Source organism: Chaetura pelagica, unplaced genomic scaffold, assembly GCF_000747805.2.
Source record: "Chaetura pelagica isolate M959 unplaced genomic scaffold, ChaPel_1.0 scaffold251, whole genome shotgun sequence".
In the NCBI taxonomy this organism is placed as follows: Eukaryota; Metazoa; Chordata; class Aves; order Apodiformes; family Apodidae; genus Chaetura; species Chaetura pelagica.
In genome coordinates, this window is record NW_009952271.1 from 850,953 (window position 1) to 877,232 (window position 26,280).

General features: G+C 41.1%; 1 protein-coding gene across 1 annotated transcript in view; it reads left to right on the top strand.

The window, feature by feature from the left end:
* The window catches only part of PTEN (phosphatase and tensin homolog), a 28,059-nt gene extending 2,108 nt beyond the window's left edge, over positions 1-25,951 (top strand). The window contains exons 2-8 of the mRNA XM_010007769.1: positions 2,452-2,496; positions 7,210-7,253; positions 10,513-10,751; positions 14,317-14,458; positions 16,591-16,757; positions 24,567-24,791; positions 25,737-25,951. Coding sequence (XP_010006071.1) covers positions 2,452-2,496; positions 7,210-7,253; positions 10,513-10,751; positions 14,317-14,458; positions 16,591-16,757; positions 24,567-24,791; positions 25,737-25,922 — 1,048 coding nt within the window. The 3' untranslated portion in view covers positions 25,923-25,951. The remainder of the gene's footprint in view (positions 1-2,451; positions 2,497-7,209; positions 7,254-10,512; positions 10,752-14,316; positions 14,459-16,590; positions 16,758-24,566; positions 24,792-25,736) is intronic.
* The last annotated feature ends 329 nt before the right edge of the window (positions 25,952-26,280 follow it).

The following is a 26,280-nucleotide window of genomic DNA, read 5'->3' on the forward strand; positions in this document are numbered from 1 at the left end:
TCCCTGGTAAAAATTTAGAGGCATGAAGTTGTGTTTCTAATTGTATCCTTGCACACAAGAAGCAGCTTTTGCTGGCCCACACACTCCAACTATCTAGCCATCTTTCTGTGCCAGCAGTCAGAGCCACCTTTCAGTAAGTTGATCTGGGCATTGCATCTGCTATGTGAAATAGTTAGTCCCTGATGGACTGCACACCTTTAGAAATTGTAGGATAGGGCCAAAGCTGGACTTTGAGTAAGTGACACAGGAATAGTCCAAATAAAAATAGTAGGCAGTAGTCTTTGAAGGCCCTCTTCCATTCACAGCATCCATTTCAGTTGCTGCTGTTTGAAGGAAAATTGTATTGTGTCCAGCTCTGGAGCCCTCAACACAAGAAGGGCATGGATCTGTTGGAGTGGGTCTAGAGAAGGGCCACAAAAATGTTCCGAGGGCTAGAGCAGCTCTGCTCTGAAGAGTTGGGGCATTCAGGCTGGAGGAGAGAAGTCTCCGGGAAGACCTTGGAGCACATTCTGGTACCTGAAGGAACTACAGGAAAGCTGGGGAGGAACTTTGGACAAGGGCAGGGAGTGAGAGGACAAGGGGCAGTGTTCATAAACTAGAGTAGGGTAGATTTAGCTTAGACATTAGGAAGACGTTCATTACTGTGAAGGTGATGAGACATTGGCCCAGGTTGCCCGAGAGGTGGTAGGTGCCCCATCCCTGGAGATATTTAAAGTCAGGCTTGATGGGCTTCCAAGCAACCTGATCTAGTTAAAGATGTCCCTGCTTACTGCAGGAGGTTGAATTAGATGACCTTTAAAGGTCCTTTCTAACCCAAATAGTTCTGTGGTTCTGTGATTATTGGCTATATGTAGAAAGGTAAAGGGAATGGCTATAGTTTTTAAGTTATCCATAAACACTGATCAAATGGAGTAGTGATCACCTCAAATGAAGATGCAGTGACTGGAGCTAAAGTAGTTAGATTTGTTGCCCCCTATTTTTACAAGAGAATAATGCACAAAAAGTGATCATGCAGCATTCTGCGTATTGCAATCCCCAGGCCCTCATTTGCTCCTGTCTTTTTATTGGGGATTTTTTTTTAAAGAGCTTTTTATGCAGAAATTCAATGTGTTTGAGCTCTGGGGCAACTGATACTGAGCCAGCACACACCAGTGAACTTTGGTGAATAGCTGATAAATGTAATGCTAATAGTGTATGAGAAGTACGAGCTGGACTGCTGGCTGTCTCCTGTGACTGATGCTTTGAGAAGGTTGGGATGGAATCTTGTCCTTATAAAAATACTTGGATAAAAGCTCATACTTGGCCTTGTGGCTGTCACTGGTGGGAGTGCAGTCACCTCTCCTTGCTCCCCAAGGTGTTTTCAACCAGGGGGACATCTCCTGAAGCAAATGGTTATATCCACCATCTTCCTTCATCTCTTGAAGTCTGCCAATAAGGACACCAGTGGGAGTCATGGAATATTTTTGCCAATGAAATAGGAATTTCATACTCACTGTTGCACCAGGAGCATTCACATCTGTTCTTACTTTTAACGCATCACTGTAACCAGAGTTGTTCTAGGTTCTTCTGGAATATTATGACTGATAACCAGAGCTTGTTTTTGCTTGAGCTTTCCAGGATTTTAGCAGCTAGTGTTTCTTTTCAATTTGAACAGCATGTTCTGTCATGGCTAATTAAATTCCTTCTGGCTGATGTGCAGATACACACTGTTGATGATGTTAAGTGTAAACATTTGTATGTTATTTCTTCTTGAACATTGCCAGGTGACACATCATATATAATCATAGCAATTTTGATGAATCATGTTTGCAGTTTGGCTCTCAGAGGCTTGCATGGGAAGTTTTTGTTTCAAAGTGAGCATGAAAATGAAGCGAGTGTGAAGGAGTGGAGTGGTCTTTCTCCTCCTTTCTGAACCCAGAGTATGATCAGCCACCGTCCTCAGACTCCAGTGGCAAATAATGGCCATTTGAAGAACCTGGTAGTAAAGTAAATTGTCATGGCTATTCTAACTGGAATACGAAAGTTATTTTAACTGCCTTCTTATTGCTGGAAATACCTCTGTGGCAAAATATTTTGCAAAGATGATGAAATGGCAAGTGTTTCCAGATACCCTGTGTAATTGGTGGTTTCTGCTTTAAAAATAAACAATATTTTGATGTGCAGCTGTCTTAGAAATCAGTGCGGATGGATCCATGCAATAACTATTTCAGTTGCAGGTTGGATCTTGGTCTCTTCAGTTGCCAAGTAGTCTTATTCATACTAGTGGGTTATTTGTGTGAGTGAGGTTTGCAAGATGCTGTCTCCTTGGCTTTGAGGCACTGCAGGGCCAGCTGGGACTTGCAGTGCAGAACTGAACATGCTAGATCGTGCTTCTAAAGATTCTGCAAATTAAGGTCACTGCTCCCACAATGGATATTAATACATGTCTTTTTTTTCCCCCTTCTACTCAAGGTTTTTGGATTCAAAGCATAAAAACCATTACAAGATATACAATCTGTAAGTATGCCCTTATAGATGTGTTTTTCCTAAATATTGAGTTCTAAAAATAGCTTATGATTGAAAGTAGCTTGTTGCTGTACTGAAGCAGAGCTAGAGATGTTTTGCACATTTCTTAAAACAATTAAGCCTGATGGAGGGCACTGTTACTTCATTTAGTGGAGCTGAGCTAGGTTAACAGAAATGCTGGTGTATTACTTGAACACTTTTAAATGACTTGGCATCTAGCCCATCTGGAGCTTGTACCATGTGATTAAAAAGTGAAAAGTAATTCACAGCAGGCTTTCTGTTAATGTATTAATGTCCACAGTGAAGACATTGCCAAATGATTATTTTCCTGGGGTTTTTACCTTTTTTTTTTTTTTTTTCCCGTTTTTTCATTACTAGTTTTTCAATTTAATCCACTTGGTAAGTTTGGGGATTTTTTTTGGCCTCTCTTCTTCCTACTCTGTTTACCATCTTCTAAATAATTTGCTTTAGTTTAAAACATATTTAAGTTCCCTTTTAGTTTTAACTCCTATGAATGATTTAAACTCATTTTGACACACTTTTGATAATCCCGTTTTTTCATTGAGCTGTGTTGGTACCCAGGCTCTGTTTACTTCTTCACTATTCCTGATTGTTCCTCTTTATTACTTTGAAAAAGGGATTGCATCAATTGGTGATTGCTTCTCACTTTTGTAAGTGTAAAGCTGTTCATGTTACAGAAAGGATTTTGTTTTGTTCATTGATCATCTTTATAGATTAGCTCAGGCTAATTTCAGTTGTAAAAATGATGTGGTGATGTCAGCTGATGTTGGAAAGCAGGTCCTGGTTTTCCTCCCCCTCACTTTTTTCCAGGAACTGAAGTTGAAGATCTGTTGATTCTCTTATATGTTAAGGCTTTTTTTAAATTAGTAAGTTTCTAAGTATCTGCAATTAATGGAAAAATGACTTTAGTATGGAAATCCAAGCAATGTATTACATTGTAATCTGTCGTTCATTAAAAATAAGTATCTAAATAAGTCTCTGGATTAGTTGAAGGATTATGCATCAAGCAGCTCTGTTTCTTGAACTTGGAACTAAATTATACTAGAAGCTGAGAAGTGTTGTATACTAGTTATTGTATTTAATTGCCTGTAAAGCCTGGGGTAGGATGGGACAGAAAAAGATCTGCAAATAAATTAGGCATTAAAATAAAATCATTGGACACCTGTCATACAGTTCAATTACAATTTTTTTTTTCTCCAGCTTAGCTCTCCAGAATGTTAACCTTTTAATAAATACTGGTTTGGTGGCCCTTAGGGGTGGGAACGACGATGCTTCCCAGAATAGCTGATGGCTCCTTCTGCCTGTAGTGCAGCTCTCTAAAGAGGTAACTCTGCATATCTTCCTTTGAAGCCTGGAGCTCAGCCCTAGAGAGCTGTATTGTGTAAAATCTAACTACTGTGGTTGTATTAGCAGCCTCTGGGAGCTTCTGCTTGGTTTGAGGAGCAAAACAGAGCAGGACAGATATAAGTGAATTTCCTCCTGCTTCTCGGGGCAGAGTTCAGCTATCAGCTTCTGCCAAGTGTGGCTTTGGTATCACTTACAGGATCAGGGCTTGCAGAGCAGCTTGCGTTGAATTGGCTCGAGAGGTGACAGGTAGAACAAAGGGCTGCTGTGTGTTAACTTCTAGGTTTGGTCAGAAAGTAAGAGATTAGTAAGACTTCTGTGCATCTCAGCAAGTAGCTCCTGTGGGAGGTGATGCTTGAGAAGTTTCCCCTTTGCTGTATGCTGGAGACCTCATCTTTAGCAAAAAGCCAAAGCCAATCCCACAGCCCTACTCAGGAACAACTGTCAGATTTTTAAGTGAGAAGAGCTGTGATGAGACAAATGCTTTCTGACATTTAAATTGCTGATACATGCGTTTCCAACTGTGGAAAGAACTTGCTAAGGTGTGCCAAAGGGTTTCTGTCTTCAAGTCCTTCATATAAAGATCTAATTTTTCAGTTTTCAGGGCAAGAACCCCCCATTGATTTTCCTAGTTCCTGGCTGCAAAACAATCACAAGTGAAACTTGCTAAAATTCACCCTCGGATGAAAATGTTAGCAGGATAAAATGTCCTTTTCAACTGCGTGGATTTTCTTCCTGAAAGATAGATCAGTTGCTAATGAAGTTTCAAGTCATTACTGCACAGCTTGGAAAGCTTAGCTTTTAATCTGTATATCCCTGGCTAGAGACACCAGGTTCTCTCTTTGTCTTTAGGCAAGCAAAATTTCTACATTAAGTACACGGTATTATGAGGTGAATTGTTGCAATGTTTGGTCATGAGATGGGAAGAAATTGCAGCCCTCAGGTATTTTGGAGAACAGCATTTCCTTAGATTAAGCTGGTCCTTTGTAAATAACCAGCCTTTTGTCTGTGTTTAAAAGAAGGAGGTGGGAGTTCAGAGGACCTATGTGATTATATTCAGAATTATTTCAAACACTGTCATGGGGTTTGAGTTCCCTTAAGGTAGCTGTTACATTAAGTTAAAAATAATGTGTGTATTGAGCAGTTCTATTTAAAAAGATTCAGAGATATTTTTCTGATCTGATGCTTAAATGGTGTCAGTTATGCCTCATCCTCCCATTCTGGCTTTTAACTTTCCAGTGAATGAGCAATGAATTTCATTTTGCTTCTTGTTTGTTGGTTTTCTCATGTGTTCCTTTAACCCTTTGCTACTACTTCAGTATTCCTCTGTATTTTAACATGTTCTCCTGCTTCTGTCTCCTAACTTCACATACTGCCAAATTATTGCCTCCCTTGCTGTTATCCTGTCTTCAGTATATTTCTGTTAACTGTCCTCCCTTAACGAGTTCCCTGTGCTCAGTTATTATCCTTGGTATCAAGAAAACTAATTTTTGTCCCATATGATACTTGATACTCCCTCGGACTTCAACATTTGAAGGCTTTTTTGCCCATATGTGGTTTTTTTTAATGTTTTGAAGACTTTAATCTCTTACTACACCTTTGAACTTGGTGTTCCTTTAAAAGGAAGAAGGAAGCTTTCTGGGTAAGATGCTTTGTGTTAATTGCTTTGCTTCCTAGTAGATGCTGACTGCCGGGGAACAGGCTTTCCCCAGCACAGCTGATGGCCTTTCCAGGCATCTTGGGGCCATACTGCATCTAACCTTTCTCCATGGCTTGAGTGCAGATAACGTGTGTTTGAGTCCCATCTGCTAACTCAACCTTTGCTGTATCGTTCTGACCTAGAGAAAGTGTAAGCAGTGTGATCAGAGCTGTTAAAACTGCCAGACTTCCCTAGCAGAGGCTAGAGTGGAGAAGGCTCTGGAATTGAGAGAAAGGGAAGCGCTGAGTGTGTGCAACCCCAGCAGACCTGCCTCTGTCCCTGCTGTGTGAGCTTCGTGGGCAGAGCTCAGCACAGCACATGAGAAGCTCCAGTTTTATGCAGCAGTCACACAGGTGGGAGCCTAAAAGTTCTGTGTCTGAAGGTGTCAGGTCAGCCTCAAAGTATGGCTCCAGAGGTGACAGTTGTCGCCTACCTGTTAAGGAAACAGGAGTTCAGACCTGTCCTGAAACCAGTGTGGGTACTCGAACCCTACCAAGCGTACAACTTATAATCAGAACTGAAGGTCTAGGTGGGTTTTTTCTACCTAAATGGCTCCCAGTCGTTGTGTTTCAACCTGGAGTTGTCTTGTTTCTAGACAGGGTTGGTTTCCGTTTCCTCTCTGAGCTGCATTTTTGCTTGCAGTGTGCAGGGTCAAATCATTTTGGCTGTGGAGAGCAGCTGCCACGAAAATTAGAGGGTATGCACTTGCCTTCTTTCCTCTTACCCCCAACATCTGAGCTAGCCTGCTCCCTTCCAGCATGCCATTTTGGCTGTATTGGAGCCCTGCTGATGGGATCATGTCTATCTAGTTACTGGGGTTTGTCCCAAGCCAAGTAATCCTGCAAGACTAGTACAGTGTGGTTTGCAGTGCTCCTAGCTGTTGTAATGATATAGAGAGAGAGTTGAGATGGACATGAATGCAACTCCAAAGTCTTCAGAAATGTGTTATTTTCCAGGGTCTGTGTGTGGGAAAACTGGCTGTCTGACCTTTTGGTTATTTTGAGTTTAATTTCAAGAACAAATGCCAAGTTGGAGAGCACTGTCACAATCTGCTTGATACAAGTAATCACTAAGATAATACTCAGTGGTGCTTTCAGTTGCATGTGGTGATCTTGCAGCTGGAGGACAAGCTTGCTTAGATTGCACTAGCTGAGGGTCTTTAAAATGTCCTTGTGATCCCCACCACCCTGAGTACCTGTGTGAGCATTGAGGCATCTTACCATGTGTTTTGAGGTCAGAGTCAACTGGGTAAAGGTCATAGCTTGTAGTGCTTGTGTGGGAGCATAAAGCTGCTCCAGCAGCTGGAGCTGTTAATGCCACAGTGTTACAAAATAATAGTGTATTGCATTACTTGCCTGAATGTCTCCACTGAGAGTGATGCTAAAACATACTCATGGACTACAACTACTGTAGGGTAAGTAATTGTTTTTCAGTAAAATAACTGAAATTTTAGTGAGCAACTTTTTACAGCTGCAACAAAACAGTTTTCCTGCATGTTAACTCTAGCTGTAGTTTTAAATCATAAAAGTGATGGGTATATGTGATTTTCCCATATGTCAATCTGTATGTTCCAAGGTGTGACAGATGTTGGGAGTGCCTCGGAGTCTTGTCTTGAACTCTTGTCTATTTTTCATTTTTAGATGTGCTGAAAGACATTATGACACCGCCAAATTTAACTGCAGAGGTACGTTGTTGCTGTCTAGGATGTCTTCCTTTTAAACACCAGTATTTCTGAACAAAGGTATAAAGGAGGAGCTGATGTGGGAGAGTTGGGCACAAAGAATGATGTCAGATTGCTTCAAGTCATGGAGAAACTTTCTGTATTCCTGATGCCTTCAGAAAAGTGTGTTTCTGACACTTAACTGGATCAAGATCTAACAAGGCAATCAGAAGTCTAGTGTTGCAAAAATTTTTGCAGAATGGGTTATATAGAAATTTCTGTTCAATTCATTGTACAAAGTTAATGTAAAATTTTAATGTGAAGCTTGGAGAAGTCTGGGTTTTACGTAGAAGCATCACTTAGGACAAAAATGAGGAACACTTAAGCCACTGTCACTGTTCATATAGAACAACTTTTTGAAGACCTGGAACAAATCTTTAGTTGCTGAAAACCCTGAAGTTTAATTTCCATGTGATGTCACTTTGAGATGAGACATATTCTGAGCTGCCAGAACCAGGGGAGAAGCTTTTAGGGGCTTCTCCTGATCAGACTCTTAGTGAGTGGAAACTGATGTAACTGTTTGGTCAATATTAACTCCTTAGGTATTAAATAAATACAGATGGACCTCTATTCTTGGTGCAGAGGAACATCTCTGCACAGCAGTAGAGTTTGGCCTTCTCTTCATGCAGTGCTTCAGAATGGCTGGGTAGATGAGGAGTACTTCTGTGTCTGTAATAGTAGATGAATAAATTTTGGCCTCACTGTCTACTACTATGTCATAGCAAGGGATTAACTTATTATTTTAAACCATCCTTCTAGTTGTAAAAAAGGTGTTTAGAACATGATCAAAATGTAATTGGCTGCTTTAATGTCTGAACATAGAAGGACTGAAGTTGTCATGTTGAAGTCATCTTCGCCTCTGATTTGCTCTTATGATGTTCAATGGCAGTGTCCAGAAGCCTCACTCAGTGCTTACAAGCCAGAAAAAAAAGCATTTTAACATCTGCTTGAGCAATACTTTGGGTAAGAAAAGGCATAAATGAAAAGGATGTACTTCTGATATGTCCAGAACATATGCTTGCTTTTAGTTCTAATTATGGGTGCTCAGATCCCTTCACTGCCAGTTGCAGCCCAAAATGTTGTTGGTGACAGCACCTTTCACAGCTCCTCTGCGTAAGACAACACTGTTGTAGGAAGCCACATGTTGCATTTTTTCTTTCCATCCCCAAGTTAGTTACCTTAGATAACCAAATAGGCAAGTCAGGACTTGCTTTAGTCAAGGAAGTGAATTAATTTCAAAGGAAACTTCTTATTTGTACACTTAGCATGAAACATGATAGTAGTTCATTACTCAACTTGAATGCTCTTGCATAAAATTCAGAACCAAACCTTAAATGCTCTGCATCTCTGTTGGACACTAGCTTTCTGTCTAGGATTTTTTCAGTTTCCAAGATACTTCCATGCTGGAAATTGCTTTCTGCTTTGCTACAGGGTTTCCTTTTAATATTTTTTCACTCCTGTTTGTGCTATGGGTTTTCTCTTGCAATGTCTGAGAGCTTGGAGAGCTTCTCCAAGCTGTGTGCTCCAGCATTAGGAACCAAAACCCACAGAAGACCTGCACTCTCTCAAGGACCTGCTCAAGATTGTGCAGCAGAATGTTTCCTAAGGTTGCTTTTGACTCTTAATCCCTCTGCACCATCATTTCGTCTGCTGCTCATTCCATCTTGGAAGAAAATACTGCAAGGTTTGCCTTTGATCCCAAATCTTAGCATCTTCAGCATACTGTTACTAGTTAGGATTTTTCACGCTGTTCTTTCAGGACTGCTTTGTCTCTCCTTTTCATGGGAACCTGGCTGGATGTAGTTAAGATACAGAGTCAATGTTACATGGACATATTTGCAGCTTCTCATAACAGCCTCTTTTCTTAGGGGTTTCTAAATAAATTCCTTCTTTCATTTACATCTGCTGCAAAAAGTGACATCTCGAAGTTTGCATAAAGAGATCATCTTTGGGTCTTCCACTTGGAAGAATTCGTTAGTGTGTGTTCATGCTTGTTAACCTTTGCTGCTTCTTTAGCAAAGATTATTCACCTTATCAGGCTTCCCTATCTTCTGGTCTTCGGGGTGATTAAGTGGGTGGTGTGTCCTGTGAGTGAACTGTCCTTGTGGATCCCTCCAAAAGGCTTTGGACTTGTGCTGCAGTAATTCAGCAGTTCCATGGCTTCATCACTCACTTCTGCTCTAAGTCCCTGGGGATCCCTGAAAAGGAGCCTCATGTGTGTGTGTGACAAGAGAGTAGTACTTATGAAACAAATACAAACACTTGCCAAAAAAGAAATGTATTCATTTTTAGACCAGAAAAGGAAATGGTGTTTCTAGATGAGAATGTTTCAGTGATCCAGGTATTTCTAAGATCCCAAGACTGTCTGTCAATGGAGAATTGGGGTGCAATTTATAAAATGCCATTCTCCTGATGAAACTAGTGCAGCCCAATGGAATTCTGCCAGTCAGCATGGGATTGCCAGTCAGCATTGTCTGTCACCTTCTCTGAGGTGTTAGAACTTTGGGTGCTTGTCTCTGCTTATTGCTTATTTTTTGCTACCTTCAGATTTCTTTCATTTCCTGCATGCTCACTTGAAATTCTTTCCATCTCTAGATGGAAAAAAGTATGTGTATATATCCATATAAGAAAAAGGACTTATTTCAGTGGCTTGACTTAAAAATCCATAAGTATTCCAAGTGCTTTCCATTAGATTTCTTTTTTGATTACCATCTTCTTAATATGGAAATTGAAGGTTTTAGTTCCAAAACCACATTTGAGCAAACTCTGAGGTTTGTTCCCAACACAGCAGCAACCGTGCTCAGAATTTTTCAGCATTGTCTGATCAGTGACTGAGGTCTGGCTCTGTTTTCTCACAGCAGGTAGTCTTAATTACTCACAGAGTAATGGGTTTTCACAAGGTTATTCTTTGTGCCAATGTACTCTTAAATTCTAGAAAATTTATGGTGGAAGATGTGCCATTCATTTCAGTAGTGGTGTGAAATGGTCTGTTCATGTAGCAGGCTGGTTGCCTGTGTATTGCTAGAGATGTGTCTGCAATGCATATAATATGCAGTGTATTGCTGAATGATACTGGAATGAAAAAATATACATATCTACATGTAAGACAGGGCTTTATTTAACATTTTAATTTCTTGCGTGCTTGTCACAAAGTTGACCTGTCTATTTGAGCTTGGTGTTGTTTCCTTTTGATCTTTTGATACATGACTACCTCTGGTTGCAGTTGCACAGTACCCTTTTGAAGACCATAACCCACCACAGCTAGAGCTTATCAAACCTTTTTGTGAAGATCTTGACCAATGGCTAAGTGAAGATGACAATCATGTTGCAGCAATCCACTGTAAAGCTGGAAAGGGACGAACTGGTGTAATGATATGTGCATATTTGTTGCATCGAGGCAAGTTTTTAAAGGCTCAAGAAGCCCTGGATTTCTATGGGGAAGTAAGGACCAGAGACAAGAAGGTGAGCTATTTTCTGTTCTCCTACCCATGTCTTTATGCTTTTCCTGCTGGAGGTCTGTTTGCATAGTCAGTGTCTTTAAGAAACAGTTTCCATCAGTTGTGATATCTGGTTTTAAGATTATTGGATTGGTGCTGTTCTGAATGATAAACAGCAGTAGCAATTATTCACAACTAAACTAGTCTGGTTTTTCCATCTCCTGTTCAAGAAGATCTGGACAGTTTATTTAAAATAGGCTTTCAAATAGCATTCTGCTGTTCGTTGCATCAAATGGGTGGTTGGTGAGTGATCTTTCTTGTTCAGCATGTTCAGCCCAAATGAGAAGATTGTTCTAGCTTGTTTTGCCTGAATTGGTGAGTTGTTCATCTCTTCAGGTAATTTTAACTGCTGTGGTGGTGGTTGGAGGTGTGTAGTCATGACAATATATATTATTGTTGAATGTCCCTACTGGAAATGTATGCTGGAAGAGTCTGTTGTTGGATGCCCCTTTCCAATAAACAGGTAGTTAAGCCCAGATGTTGGCAACTCAGAGCCTGCCATTTAGTTTCTTGTGGGAACGGGAAAATCTCATTTCAGAGAAGTTATGTTCATGGCTACAAGAGCTTTCTGTTAAGACCTTGTCAGTGGTGTAGACAGACTTAGCAGTAATTGTATGTAGGACCTGGCAAGGTCACTTCAGCAAGGTTCCCTGCTCATCCTTCATTATTTCTTTGTGTATGTTGGTAGAGCAGCCCAGGGGGATCATCCTGGCAGGCCATTTTCAGCCTACTCAAGTACAGAGGTCTCTGTGTTTCTCTAATATTTGCATGAAGTATTAATTTCACAGTGTGTAGACCTCTAATAAGCAGAGCTTCACATTTGCAGGCTCTTGAGAGCAGAAGTGGCACATAAGGAATGTTAGAATGTGGCTGTTAATTTATTGGAAGTAACTTAGTTTGCTCTCTTTACATGGAGCTGTTACTCCATGTGCAGCTGAGAGGATAGTTGTGATGTCAAACTAGAGCAAGACAAGGTTTCCCATCAAAGCTCTGTGGCTTTTGGGAAGAGTATAGGATAGTGAATAGGAACAAGCTGTGTGATGAGTAAACAGTTGTAGATTGCTCCTGCTGATCGAGATGATCAAAAGAGCCACAGAAAATAGCATTAAAACTACAAAAATCAAGAAATAGCAAGCATGTCGTGGCTCAGCTTCCCTTTTTTAAGAAGAGGGTGGTATGTATATCTGCAAGTTGGTGTGTGGAGGGTAAGGTCAGTCAGGTGTTCATCCATGCTACCTCTGGCATGTTAGAGGTAAGGGAGAACTTAGTAAGCAGGAATAGCGAGAGCCTTGTTTAGCTTCCCTGTAAATATTGTCTGTAACCAGTGACTTTGTTTTGGTGTTTCTCCTGGAAGAGTTGATTTTTGTTTCTCCAGCTCCACTTGTGTGGTTATCTTTATGTGGACAGTGGGCATCACGTGCTTCATATAATCCTTAAAGTAGTGTTTATAAACAGGTATGTCAGTGCAGGTTCTGCGAGCTCTTTCTTCCCTTGCGACAAATATTTCAGTGTTGTATCTCAAGTGGTGCTCTCTGATTTGACACTTCCCCACACCTTTACATAACTGACTTCCTGAACTCAAAGTACATGAGGCATCAAAAAGCTCTTTGCACCTAGGGACAAGAAAATGCCTTTACACACACCCACACCCCCCTCCGGACCAAAATATGTATGATGAAGGAAAATTGGCTTTAATTAGGTCCCACATTTTCTTTGTTTAAAGCAAGCATAAGCTGCAGAGTTTTGTATACAGCTGTATATAGATGAGTATGGCTGAAGTCACTGTTGCCATTAATATGCCTGGCAGGGTGAGTCCCAAGAGGGTTAGTTCATGCTGACAGGAAGCATGAGTCTAATTGCAAGGTCAAGGGAACAACCTCGAGTAGTTGTGTATCGAGCTCTCCCCATGTGTCTGCTGGGAGCAGAAGCTTCACAGAGGCCTTTGCAATATCAAGTGAGAGTTGTGGTAGATGAGGCTGACAGTTCCTAGAGAGTCTGTTAACGTGCTGTTCTCCTGGGAAAGGTAGTGGGGGATCAGACACTGCAGAGCTGACTTTCATGTGTGCAGAATAGATTCAATTAACATTACTGTAGCCACTCAGCTTATGGCTGGTGCAAAGTGAAGCAGCTATTACAACTAAGTTTATAGCAATGCTGTGTTCTAGGTTTTGGGACCAAAATACTCATAGATTTCTACATGAAAACCTTTAGTTACCTCTGGTTTATTGCAGTTTCACGTTTAGTTTTAATATGAAAGTTTACTTCCTGATGATGCTGCAAGTACATAGTGTGGGTTGTTATGAACCATGTAATGCATTTTCTAGGGAGTTAAATTACTTTTCATCTTTATCACTTTTGCTTGAAACTATTAGCTGTAAGAGCTTTAAAGCTACTCCCTTACTTAGTAATAAAAATGGTTTTTAGTTGTATGTTCTCAAAGCAAGTGTTTACTTTGGAGTTATAATTCCTCTGAGAAGTCCTTCATTTCACAATTTCAGCTATTGGGCTTATTAATTTCCACCTTTGGTTTTTGAGAAGACATTTCAGAAAGGCATTCTGTATTAAAAGGTATCATCAGTCTTGAATACAGTGGTACTAGCAAACAAAATTAGAGTCTTTCCTCTTAAACAGCTGTCAAAGTGTAACTTGTGATAGTGCTAAAAATTCCTGTGTTCAAGGTGTCTCCTGCTTAATGTCTGAAACTTCCCACCCCAAAAAAACCAAAAGCAGCAGCATGAAATCATCTTTAAGTGACCCTTAGGTCTACAGTCTTTGCCTTATTGTTTGAGATAGATGTTTGGAAATATGAACTGAAGTAACTGGAAAACTAGTGTCCTGCTTTTTCTGTGCTGGGGACTGGTTGGTAATGAATTAATTGCCTGCTGTTAATGTGTGCAATCAGCTTCCTCTTAAATGCTCTGCTGGATGAGTGCAAGAGGTGTGAATACTTGTCCAGGGAAGGGTGTCAGGAGGTGTCTAAAGGGTGGGTGTCAGAAGGATGGGACCAGACTCTTGTCAGTGGTGTGCAGTGGTAGGACAAGGGGCAGTGGTCACAAGCTGGAGCACAGGAGGTTCCAGTTAAACAAAAGAAGAAACTTACTGTGACAAGTGACAGAGCCCTGGGACAGGCTGCCCAGAGGTTGTGGAGCCTCCACTTCTGGACACATTCCAAACCTGCCTGGACAACATCCTGTGCAGCCTACTCTAGGTGAACCTGCTGTGGCAGATGGGGTTGGACTGGATGATCTCCAGAGGTCCCTTCCAACCCCACCACTCTGTGACTCTGTGAAAAGGGGACTGTGTACAGAGGCTGACTTTAGGGATGGTTTGTAGGTGGGTTATGTCTTTGCTAGTCCTTAGGGTATCCAGGATGTTCCACAATGTAGAAATGGCTGAGGGTCATCATGAGTCACTGCGCTAAAACCCTTCTGCTTGGCTCTGTCTATATTCAGATCTAAGGGACAGGAGCTCTGGGAGTGGTGCTAATAAACGGGCTTGATGGGTTTTGGTGTTTGTTTTCCTTGGTTTAGGGAGTGACAATTCCCAGCCAGAGACGCTACGTGTACTACTATAGCTACCTGCTAAAGAATCACCTGGATTACAGACCGGTGGCACTGCTGTTCCACAAGATGATGTTTGAAACAATTCCCATGTTCAGCGGCGGAACTTGCAGTAAGTACCCAGCACATCCCTAACCTCCCCTAGCTCTCCTAAGGGGGCACTCTGGGACTTGGTTTCTAATGTCACTGGTACCATTCTGTTATGTGACACAAAGAGCTGCACATCTTGAGGGAGGAGAAGATCATGATTAAACACTTGACCTTCCAAAATCTGGTCTGACCACTAGCATCCTCCCAGGTGTAGTAAGTTAAGGTCTGTGAAGAACTTGTAGAGCTGTTTCACTGATATAAATTGGGAATTGTTAACAGTTTGACCTAAGTGATGCCATATATAAATATATATTTGGATACTTGCTCCTTAGTTTCATTAAAAGCTTTTTTTTTTTTTTCTTCTTAATACAGCAACTCTTGGGAAACATGAATTGCCAAAAAACATTTGCTTAATGACATGTTGGCTTCAAATGCAGCAACATCATACTTCCCATAATGTTTTTTTCTTTTAAAAAGAATGATTCAACTTGGTAAATATCTCATTGGCTCTGGAAGAAACTTTTTGTTAATTGGAGGCTTACAAAGTGTTAATACACCTGTAAATGATTAGTCTGGTTTGCTGGTACACAGTATGAGTAAGAACCAGCAGATTCCTTGAAATTTTGAAGTGTAAATATGAATTCACTTCTCTCCTCCTATGGGCTATGTTGCAGGGCAGGAACTGCCTGGTGTTGTGGTGTTTTGTTTTTTTTTTAGTGGAGGAAGTCTTTGCTATGGGGATTACTGCAATGTGTCATTAATTTCAGTGCCTCCTGTGGCTTTGATTTAAAATGCACTATCAATATTGTTATAACAGTACCTGAACATGTAATGCACATAAGAAACAATCATGCAACCTGTCAGGCTAGCTGTGTTTACAAGAGGAGGAGGAGAGGAGGAGCCTCTGCCAAAAAACCCCTGCCTCTAGGGTAGAGGTGTGGAGGTTACAGATTTCTGCAATTACCACGTATTTAATGTTCTGGATAAACTGTGCTGTCCTTGTGAAATCAGGCTACAGGCACGGATTGCTCATGAGGGCATTAGCTTGTTTGTCCATGCCAGGCTGTTAGCATGCTGCTTTCACAGTAGGATGGTGGGATAAACAACAGATCTGCTAAGCACCTGAGAAGACAGAGTAACTACCAAGTTCAGCATCTTTGTGGACTGCAATATTTTACATTTTGGGGGTTTCAGAACATGAAAGCAATGGCCTGTGTTATTTCTTCAGTCTTGTTATATGCAATGGTAGTCATTTTACCAACACGTAACTTTTAAGTCTGACTTTCTTGTTATCTTCCCTCTGTTCTCAAGTCACTGACCCAGCAGGGTTTTATGACTCTGAAGTTTTGAAGATGAGTAGCAGTTTTATAGCCAGGCTATTCAGCAAGATAGTGTGGGTGGGTTTGGTGGGGACAGTGCTTGGTGAGGATGGTGGTTGGTGAGGAGTGCTTTCAGGGTATGGTAGAGAGCAGTCTGCATCTGATACCGACAGAGAAATAAGGAGCATATGCAGAAAGACTTCTACAAATAAGTTTAATATTTCTGGAAAAATTCTGCTTAGGCTTCACTAAAAGCCCCTCATAACTTCAGCTGTTATCCTGCAGATTTAACTTGGAAAGTTACACCATGGCTGGCCCTTTTCTGCTGATGGTGTTTTACAGGGTAGCCTCCCAGTCTGTGTCTGCATGGTCTGGTGGTGCTGGTCGGTTTGTGAATGAATGTTAATTTTGTCCTTGTTTTGGTTTGTTTAACAGTTCTGTAAGAGTAGGAATTCACTTTGTGCTGACATGCCCTCTCATTCTGCCAAGAAGAAATGAGCAAGAATAAAACCCCCCAGTTATGTCCATATAATACAGAGATGAGAGGCAGTACACAAGGAAGAGTCAAGAAGTTATTTTTTCTAATACAAAAAAGAAAGAGAAACTCTATAGGAATGCTGTGGTTGTCTGAAAGTATTCCTACAAAGGACAGGAATCTGTGAGGTTGTTTCCAGTAACACCTAGTGAAGTTTGTCCTGCCATGTTTAACTCTTAATAGATACGTATTTAACTTTCAAAGTAATCATAGCTCATGATTGTGTTTCTGATACTAACATTGTGCTTTTTGACACCTCGAGGCATTTCTTGCAAAGCCATGCTCTGTTTTGCCATGCAGATCCTCAGTTTGTGGTGTACCAGCTAAAAGTCAAGATATTCACCTCCCCTTCAGGACCCTCAAGACGTGAAGACAAGTATATGTACTTTGAATTCCCTCAGCCTTTGCCAGTATGTGGTGATATCAAAGTGGAATTTTTCCACAAACAGAACAAGATGTTGAAAAAGGTTGGTTGTCATTTTTTTTTTTTCACTTTCCTAGAAAATGTTGTCAAGGCTATCAGTTGTTCTTCAGTGATTTGTAATCACAACCTTTAATTCTTTGATGTCTGGTTTTCCCAAGGAGAGAGACTCTACCACAAAATGAAAGCTGGATAATTTGAGAGTTGGTGAGATTAAGTACAAAGGTTGGATAGAAATCATACTGGATGTGTATTGCAATCGTTTGGGTAGTAGTGAGTAATCTAATTGAGGAAGAAACCTTCTGGTTCTAAAAATAGACTTGCATACTGAGCAAGTTAACTCCAACTGTTTTCTCTGATACATTTTCCAAAGGTTTGAGCAGGCACAAAAGATCTGTCTGTGGGCTGTTGTCTCATTTCTCTCAAATTTTGTTGCATTTCCAAGATAATTATGTCCATACGCACTTTGTAAAAGTACCTCTGCAATCTCTTCAGCCATCTCTTGGTTCCCAGCTGCACTGCCTTGATGTTAGACAGAGACTTCCCTCAGAGCTGAGAATTTTATCAGTGTCACAGTTGTGGAAAAAATTAATCTAGAACTTCTTTTGACACCCAAGCCAGTAAGATCTTAAAGGTGGATTCTTCATCACTGGGTTTCGTGAGTTCTGATGCTTGTGGAGCTAGTTTGTACCTACCCAAGGGAAGGGTGAGGTTGAGAACATGTTGATTCAGTTACCTTTGTATTTACTGCTTAAAATTCTTTATGAGTAGTTGTTCAATATTTAATGAATGTTATAAAACTTGAGAGCATTCATTGAATGAATCCTGTGTTACAGGCAAAGCATTAAAATGAAAAAATACTAGAGTGGGTTGGGAGTGATGAGAACACAGTCTCTTATAACTGCACGCAGATTGTACCTACCAGATGTGTGTGTAAATACACAAGCACACTGTTTTGTGGGCTTGTTCAGTTACAAGGTATTGTTAATTAGTTTAATGGTGAAATTTTACTAGCTGAAAATGTTGTGTTCTGTTGTCTGCATAAGTTTTCAAACAGTTTCTTAATGGGAATATCTTCTTCTGCCTCTTTAATGAGATGTTTGATTTGATCGATGCAGCTGTATGCAGTAGAGAGAACTGGAAAGCAGAGCATTTTAAAAGTAGAAATTCTACTTTAAGTCAACATTAAAATAATATTTAATACTGCAGTGCTTGGGAAGCCAGTTTTGAGAAGGAGCACCCAGATAAGTACTGTGGGCTAGACATGAGGGATACAGGGAGGAGATGAAACAAAACCCAAACATCTGAGACAAGGTCCTGCCTGTTTTAGCCAGTCTCTGTCCTATCTTAACTGTGAATTTGTGGTTTCTTGACTGTCTTCAGTAACACATGGTTTACAAATGGACTGTGTGGGAAACATTGTGCTGTACTTCCCATGTCTGAGCTCAGATGTTGGATCTTGGCTCTGTAGCACCAGGAACAAACTCCTGTGTTTGATTTACCTGTAGAGAGAGCACCAAGATCCAGCGACAGCATCAACTAGAGCTCCTCATTATCACAGACCATTTCTGGAATGTGAATTCTGTCTTGAAGAGAGTCTGGTATTGTCTCCAGAAATGCAGCGAGCCTGTTACTCTAGTTTCATTTCAGAGTGTTACATCAGCTATGGTTTCATTTCTTAAGAATCTCTTTGTAGTTTCTGAGTAGTTGGCGGATATTTTTTCGTTTGTAATTTCTGCCTGTCCTTATCAGGTCCCCTGACTGTTCAGGTTCTGTGGGTTGTAGTGCAGAGGTGCTCCTTTTCTCAGTGATTTTAGGCTGCTAGGGCCAAGAAATGCTGAGATGTGAAAGCTGCTCTTTTCATACGTAAGTTTTTCTGAGAGATAGAAACTGTCCCATCACTAGGCGGAAAACTTGTGTGAGGAAACCGCCTTGATATCTGCCTCAAAGATCTGTAAAAATAAGGTAGTTTTATGATGTTACCCAGTTCTAGTAAGACCACCACCTCTGTTAGCTCTACTGTAAATATAGACACGACTTGAAGGCATCTGGGACAGAGTTTGTGGATCCTCTGGGGTTAAACCTGTTCTGTGAAACCATTGCTGAGGTCTTTATGTTGAGAATTGGTGAAATGTTCCATCTCTGACATGTGCTTTGGCACTCGAGGAGATCCTTCCACATGGTCCTTTTGACAACTTGTTACATGAATTGACTAAGATGGGAATAGGGCACAGGTGAGTATTTGTGGCAGAAAACCTACCTTGGCACAGAGTTGATTACGTTTCTTTGTACAAGGGGTTCACATCTGTGCCCGTTCCTTTTCTAGTTTGTACTCAAAACCTGAAAAGAGAGGGCCTTGCACTGTGGAAGCGTGTTGCATTTTGGAATCGCCACCAGTGATCACGTAATTAATAAGGAACAGCATAATTAGGAGTAACAGTATCTTATCTTTCAGAGGGTCTGGTTTATTCACGTGTATTTATGAAAGCTGGAGTGACAGATCTGTTGCTGGTCACTGGTTCTTGCTCTTCCAAGCTTTTCTGTTAGCAGATTTATAGGTAGCTGCTAAACAAGTTTTCTTGCATGCACTTAAAGGCATCACATCTACCAGTCTGCGTTTTAACTTTCCGTAAAAAACCTAACAAAAGCTCCTTATAACATGAATTAAAAGTGTAATTCTCAATCCCTTCCAGGCCTCAGGCTGGAGAATGGCCATGTGTCATCTCTGGAGATAAAGGAAACTTGTGTTTTCCTGCTGGGTCTAGTTTGGTGTTTGATACCACTGATCTCAGATGAAGTGCTCCACATTTGCTCACCTCGACTTGCTTTCAAATTTCTGAATCTTCTGGAGAACAGCAGCACTATCTGCAGAGCTCTCTAGTATGGAGGGTCCTCTTCAACTTTGATCAAGCTGCTCTTGGATAAAATGATTGTTCATGAAACCAATGAAATTTGCATGGCAAATGACTTTAAGCACTTAATGTTGCAGTGTGAATGTGAAATTTAAAGCAGTCAACTCTCCTGTTTTTTAATGGCAAAACTTAAGCAAATTCAGTGGCCAGTGAGAGCTGACCTTGGCCAAAGGGTTATTGCTGCTAGTGAGACGTTGGAAGGAGAGCAGCTGCTTTGAGGAAGTTACCCTATGTCAGCTCTTCCATAATCTGTGCCACTTGGCCTCAGTAAGTTCACAACTTCTGGTCCTTTCTTTTCTGATGAAGTTGTTTACTTTGTTCCTGGTCTATTTCTTCTGTATGATGTAGCTCCTTCCTTTCAAGAATTAAATGCATGCTCATAGGAGAACAAAATGAGTGGAGGTTCAAGAACAGTTATGTAGGAATTTCTGGTGGATAGAAATTAGCAATTTTTAAGGTTTTCTGAGCTTTTTTTGTTTGTTTCTCTGGCTTGTAGCTTGTTTCATCTCAGGCTGCTGCTTGTAGTCTCTCTAGGTTTGCTTCCATGGATCATTTTGAAGCCTTTTTCTTCTTGTTACTGATCCTGACATGATCATTTTAAAGTATTTCTGAGTTTTGTTATATAACTTGGTTCAGTGAGAGTCTGTTTAAAAATATTGCAGAAGATATCATCTTCCTGTTTGCAAAGCCTGAGGGTGGAGAGCTTTTTCAGGAGTCTTCTCCCAATATAGATGAGAGGGAAATGTTGGTGTGGACAGGTTTGGTATTGTTGGTAAGAGTCACTGGTGGTTTATGCCCTGACTCTAGCGTGGGCAGTGCTGACCAGCACTGGTCAAGCTGTTGAGTAGGCCATTTCATCTCTTGAGTCTGGATAGATGAGAAGCTCTGTTGCACAGCTCAAGAGGACTTGAGGGGATTACTGTTTAGCAAACACTGAAGAATGAGCTCTGAAAATGTTAGAAGACTTCGTCTGTTGATCTGAAAAGGATAAAAGAAATTCCATCAGCCCTGACTATGGGAAGGCTGTAAGGCTGGTAGAGAACATCTTGGAACACCATCTTCTCATTGCTGGATAGCATCTCCAAAAGCCTTAGCTGGTGCTGCAAAGTGATTACAAAGACCTGCAGATATCTCTGCAAAATTAAACTTTTAGGAGTATATGGGAACTCATAGCTGATGTCTTAAATGATCTTGGGTTTGAATCTCAGTCTGCAATTACAGGCTCTAGAGCGAAGTATATTTTTGTCAGCCTGAGAACTGCACATGGTAGGGGTAAGTATTGGATGTCAGAACAGTGTGATTAAATCAGCTTCTGTCTCAAGTGTCTGATACTGCACTGTAGATTTTATGAGGCAGATTTGGTTATGGGAAGAAACATCTGCCATTTATTTTTTTTCTACTTAAGGCAGATGTCTGTGATGTAACTGGAAGTGAAGCAAAACACATTGAAAAAAAAGCCTCAAGCTAATAGTTGCTTTCAGAAGCCTATTCATTGGATTGTGTCCCTGTGAGCACTTGATCTGGTATCTGATTTGCTATATAAAGCCCAAGTTCAGTTCATGCCTTGATTTTTAAAATTCCCGTCCTTGGCCCATATTATGTCAACTTCCTTTGTTGTCTCCCATGAAGTAGCTTGGAGCCTGATGCTTTAGCTGCATCTGGCTGAATCCTCACTTTGCCTGAATTTTGATTTTCAGTTAAAGCAGTGGCATAATTACCAGCTTTTAAGAACTAATTCCAAAAAACATGACCAAGTCTTCCCTTAATTTGAGTGGCCGTGCCATGTTCCAGTACCCACAAACTTAGTTTATTAAGCTAATTAAGTTAGTGTAGTGGGAAAAGGAAGGAAAATAACTTGATGCTTTAAAAAGCTGGAGAGAGATAAAAGGATAAATGACCAGCTTGGCCAAGTTGCATTGTTTAGTTTGAGTCCCTGAAGACCTCTGCAGATTGATTCCAAGGAAAACAGATTAAAAGATGTCTAGTGAGAAGTTTATCATCTGTCTTCTCCAGACTGTCAGTAAAGCAGAGTCCCTGCAGTTGCTTGTTCAGGCAGGCCCTTAATTGTCAAGTAAATCTTTTCTGGTTCTGCTCCACCAGATGAAGTTCAAGGTGAGGCATGACAAGACCATGCCTTCTGCTTCTGCTGGCATTGGTTTACAAACAGTGGCCTTGTTTGCTCTGGCACTGCTTTCCTCCAAATCTGCTTCAGCTCTCTTGGTATAAGCCTTTTTCCATCTGCTGCAGCGTGTTCACCAGCTTTGTACTCTCCTCTGCTGACCTCTCTGGAGGTGCCATGGGCAGCACTGAGGAGCAGCCTCAAGGTGCTTTGCTGCTTCTGCCTTGTGGTCCTGAAGAAGGATGAAGCATAGCAGTACCATTGTGCTAGCTACAAGGTGTGGGATCTCCCTTTAATTGTGGTCATGGGATGGAAATGCATTCTTCTCTAAACCTCACTGGAAGGATGGCCTCTTCACCAGAGGTGAGACTGCAGGAGGTATATCCACCTTCTTACAGAGCTGTTGGGTGCTGGAAACATCAGCTCAGGCTTGATTTTCCTGTTCATTGCAGATGGCACCTGGACTCCAAATCCCTCCTGTTTTGTAGCTGGAAACGTGATGCCACTGGTTATTTTTTTGACTTAACTGGTCTTCTGCTTCGTCGGGAGTAACATCTCATCTTTTGAGAGATTCATCTAGATACAGGAGGATGCTGGACTAGGTTACCCTGAAGGTGTCTTTGTGGGTGCCACTTTCTTCATGAGGCATCAGCAGGCAGGGTGGTGACTCATTGGAGCATTGCAGAAGAATAAACCCTTTTGCCTTGGCATTTTAAAAACTGTTTCTGAGTGTTAGTGAAGAAGAGGGTGCTCAGTGTATGAGCAGATTGGGCCTGGAAAGAACCTACCAACCGCTGCCTTGCATGGATCAGATTCAGCAAGGCTTCTTCATGGATAAAGTGGCTCAAAAGGACTTGGTGGCAAAGGCAAACATCTGTTAGTCTCCCAAGACAACTGTGATTACAGTATGGTAATCTGGTAGATGAACTTGATTCCCAAAGGTACTGGAGGGGCATGTGTTGAAGTGGGTAACTAACTAGCAGAGTGTTCTGACTTAATTATTTGGGTTTTGTCTTTGTCCTTTCGCTTCCTACGGGTTGTGGTGGTCTTTTGGGTGCTTACAGGAACACACCCAAGGTGGAAGTGGTTTCATATGCTTTACCTCAGATACTGAAAATTATTCTACTGAGCTTTGGTGAAGGCAGAAGTTATTTCACCAGACAATCCTCAATTCCCAGTATTTGTGTGCTTACCTGTTTTTATGAACCTGTGAGGAAGAAGGATGTGAGTTAAGTAGTAGTTCAGCACTTCCCTGCCCCTTTCTCGTTGACCTAGGAAAATGTGATATTTTGCTGGTGCCGAATGGCTTTCAGCAGAAGGTTTGCTCACAGGAGACACACCGGAGCCCACTTGGGTTCTACCTCTGCTTACCCACAGAGGTGAACAGCTAGGAAGATGGGACAGGACCTGGCTTTTCCAGTAAGAAACTGGAATGAAATCTCTCTAGTAAACAAAAATATGCTAATTAGCTCTGTTTGTGTTCTGGTCTTGTATGCTATCAAGGCATATCAGATTCTGGTATGTACTAGCTTTGTCACCCTTGCAGCCTTAACAGAAATGCAGAAATCCTGACTGTTGTAGGAAGATTGGCCTTTTAAGTTTTGGATCTTTTGCCTGAGAAACGTGAATCAGAGTAAAACAGGAGGTTTCCTTTGTAAAGAGGAAGTAAAGGTAGCTCAGAGCTTTAGAAGAAGTGCTTCATGTGCTAAAGCAGGACCAACTTGCTAATGGCAGTTGATCTTGAAAACATCAACTCTTGACTGACAGAAGTATGGCAAGTGATGGGGGTCCCAGGAGTATCCAGGGTATCCCATAGAGCTACTGACATGAGAGCTTAAAGGTGAGGTTCCTGACCATGCCATCTTAAGAGATTGTTGTGCCAAGACTGGAAAACATTGCTGCTGGTTCAGTAGCACATGTGGAGATAGGTACCCTGTATGACCCTGCTGCTCCTCATGAGAAGCATGGAATATACTGGCTGAGATTAGCCCGTTGTCCAGTGACTTGTAAAAATCACCATTACCTTTATATTTTGCCCCTTTGTACAGGTGTACTTGTTGCAGTGTTATGGTGGGTAATCTAACTTGTACCTCTCCAGCTGTTGATGGCCATCTGTCAAGTTCTGCTGAAGCTGAATATGCTTAAGCTGTCAGTGCCTCATCTCCTCATTAAAAACTTGTGTTGGGTAGGCCAGCAGGCACCTTCAGAGTCTGACTTTCTGGCAGTACTGGTCAGCAAACATCTGACTGATAGAAACCATCCCCATAAAGCAGTGATGAATCCACTAGGATAGGGGTCTTGAATTTACAGGGTGGTTTTGCTCTGTTACACCTACTTCTGTATCAAAGTGAGTGTTCTGTTATGCAGGAAGCTGTGGGGGAGAATGTTTCTGTTGATAAATAATTGCTCACTTGAGCTGGTCTGCACAGGTTGTCTGTTGGGTTTGGCTACTGCTTGGCACGGTATGAGCAAAAAAAATCTCTTTATGCCACGTGTTTGCCAGTTTTATACACATTTATTTTACTGTCTTTTTTTTTTTTGTAGGTACAGTAGCTTGTTTTAAAACCAACTTTTGATAAGGAGTGACTTTTCTGACAGCTTAATTGGTTAAAATTGAGTTTGATTAATGTAGGGTTTTGCCTATTGTCTAGGAGAACTGGCAAAAATGTCTTTGCATGCAATGTAACCAGTGATGTTCTGCTGCCCAAACAAGTTTTGTCTGATACTACCCCTGTGTTTTTGACCAGATGATGACATTAATCTAATTAATGTGCCACTAGTGAATACTAAAGCAAGCTTGTTCTTTGTGTTCTTCCTCCTCCAGGACAAAATGTTTCACTTTTGGGTAAATACATTCTTCATAGGACTGGATGAAAATTCAGACAAAGTAGAAAATGGAAGTCTAGTTGCAGATCAGGAACTTGATGGTATTTTCAGTACAGAGCGCTCAGATAATGATAAGGAATATTTAATCCTTACGTTAACAAAAAACGATCTAGACAAAGCAAATAAAGACAAAGCCAACAGATATTTCTCTCCAAACTTCAAGGTCAGTATATGTTATGTGTAAACAAAGCTGAAAAGCTGCATGATGTGATCTGATTTGTCTGTCTTGCCTTATGGAGGAACCATCTGAATCTGCTGTGGAGATTGCATTCATGTTTTCATGTTGCCACCACTTAGCAAAGCTTCTAGCTTTCTAAGCTTCTCTGCTTTGGGGGAAGTCAGGAGATGCTGAGAGACTGGGAGTAAAGACTTTGGGTTGTTTCAGGTATTGATCAAAGCCATTAGAGGTGGGTGGTGGGAGACCCAGAGGCTCAGGGAGCATCTATCCTGTACCAAATGCGTTGCCATGAGCTCTGAGCTGTACATGGTAATTCCTGGAATTCAGGGAATAGCTTCACCTCTGAGCTGAGCCATTGCCATGTTCTTAAAAGTAGAAAAGGCATTTTTAAGAGTTTTTAAAAGAATTTTAACATTTTCTAACTTGCTCAAAAAATACCAGTTGGACCCAATAGCTGCCAGTGCTTGTTTGAAGGTGATGGTCGTAGTTGCTTGTTGGAATGTTGCTTGGATCAGGCTTTCAACACAAGCAAGGCACCAGTTAGTGTTTTGTTCATTCCTGTGCACTCTTACTGCCATAAATCTCTTTGTGCTTGCAGAGGTCTAGCAGATAGGATGGTGGAAAAGCTCAGTGGGGCATGTCCTACTGCTGTAACCCAGGAGTACCAGTGGTTGATGCAGATATGCAGAATAGCCCTCAGCAGGGCTTGAAAAACCTGCTGTTTTGCCAGTTGTTCATTGTGCTGGAGATGGCAGTGAGAGGCTGAGTAACCTCAGAAGTGTTTTTGCTTTCCTTCCTTCCAGAGCAGAGAGAGAGGCACTTACACGGTTCAGTGTAGCCTAAGTAGCCCTGCTGTTAAAAATTGCATTGTTACCTGTCCTCAGTTAAAGTCCAGGTTCCCTTTTTAAATGTTGCTTTTTCCTTTCCCAGGTGAAGCTATTTTTCACAAAAACTGTAGAAGAACCATCAAATCCAGAGGCTAGCAGTTCAACTTCTGTAACACCTGATGTTAGTGACAATGAACCTGATCATTATAGATATTCTGACACCACTGACTCTGATCCAGAGAATGAACCTTTTGATGAAGATCAACATACACAGATTACAAAAGTCTGAATATTTTTTTTATCCGAGATAAAAAAAAATACACAAAAAAACCAACCATGAAGAGTGGCAAACTTGAATAAACTGAAAAGAAAAAAAAGGACTTTTTTAAGTGGCAAAAGGACAGAGTGTCAGATTACCAATTATAGGAACAATTCTTTCCTGACCAATCTTGTTTTGCCCTATAAATCTAAAGGGTTTGACACTTGTCCAGTTGGGGAAAAAAAAAGGTTACGTAACTGATATGTATATACCTTTTTGTGTCAAAAGGACATTAAAACTTCAATTAGGAACTATAAACATGGCACTTTCCCATTTTATTCCTGTTTTATAAAAGTGGAGACAGACCTAATGTGTATACGTAGGAATT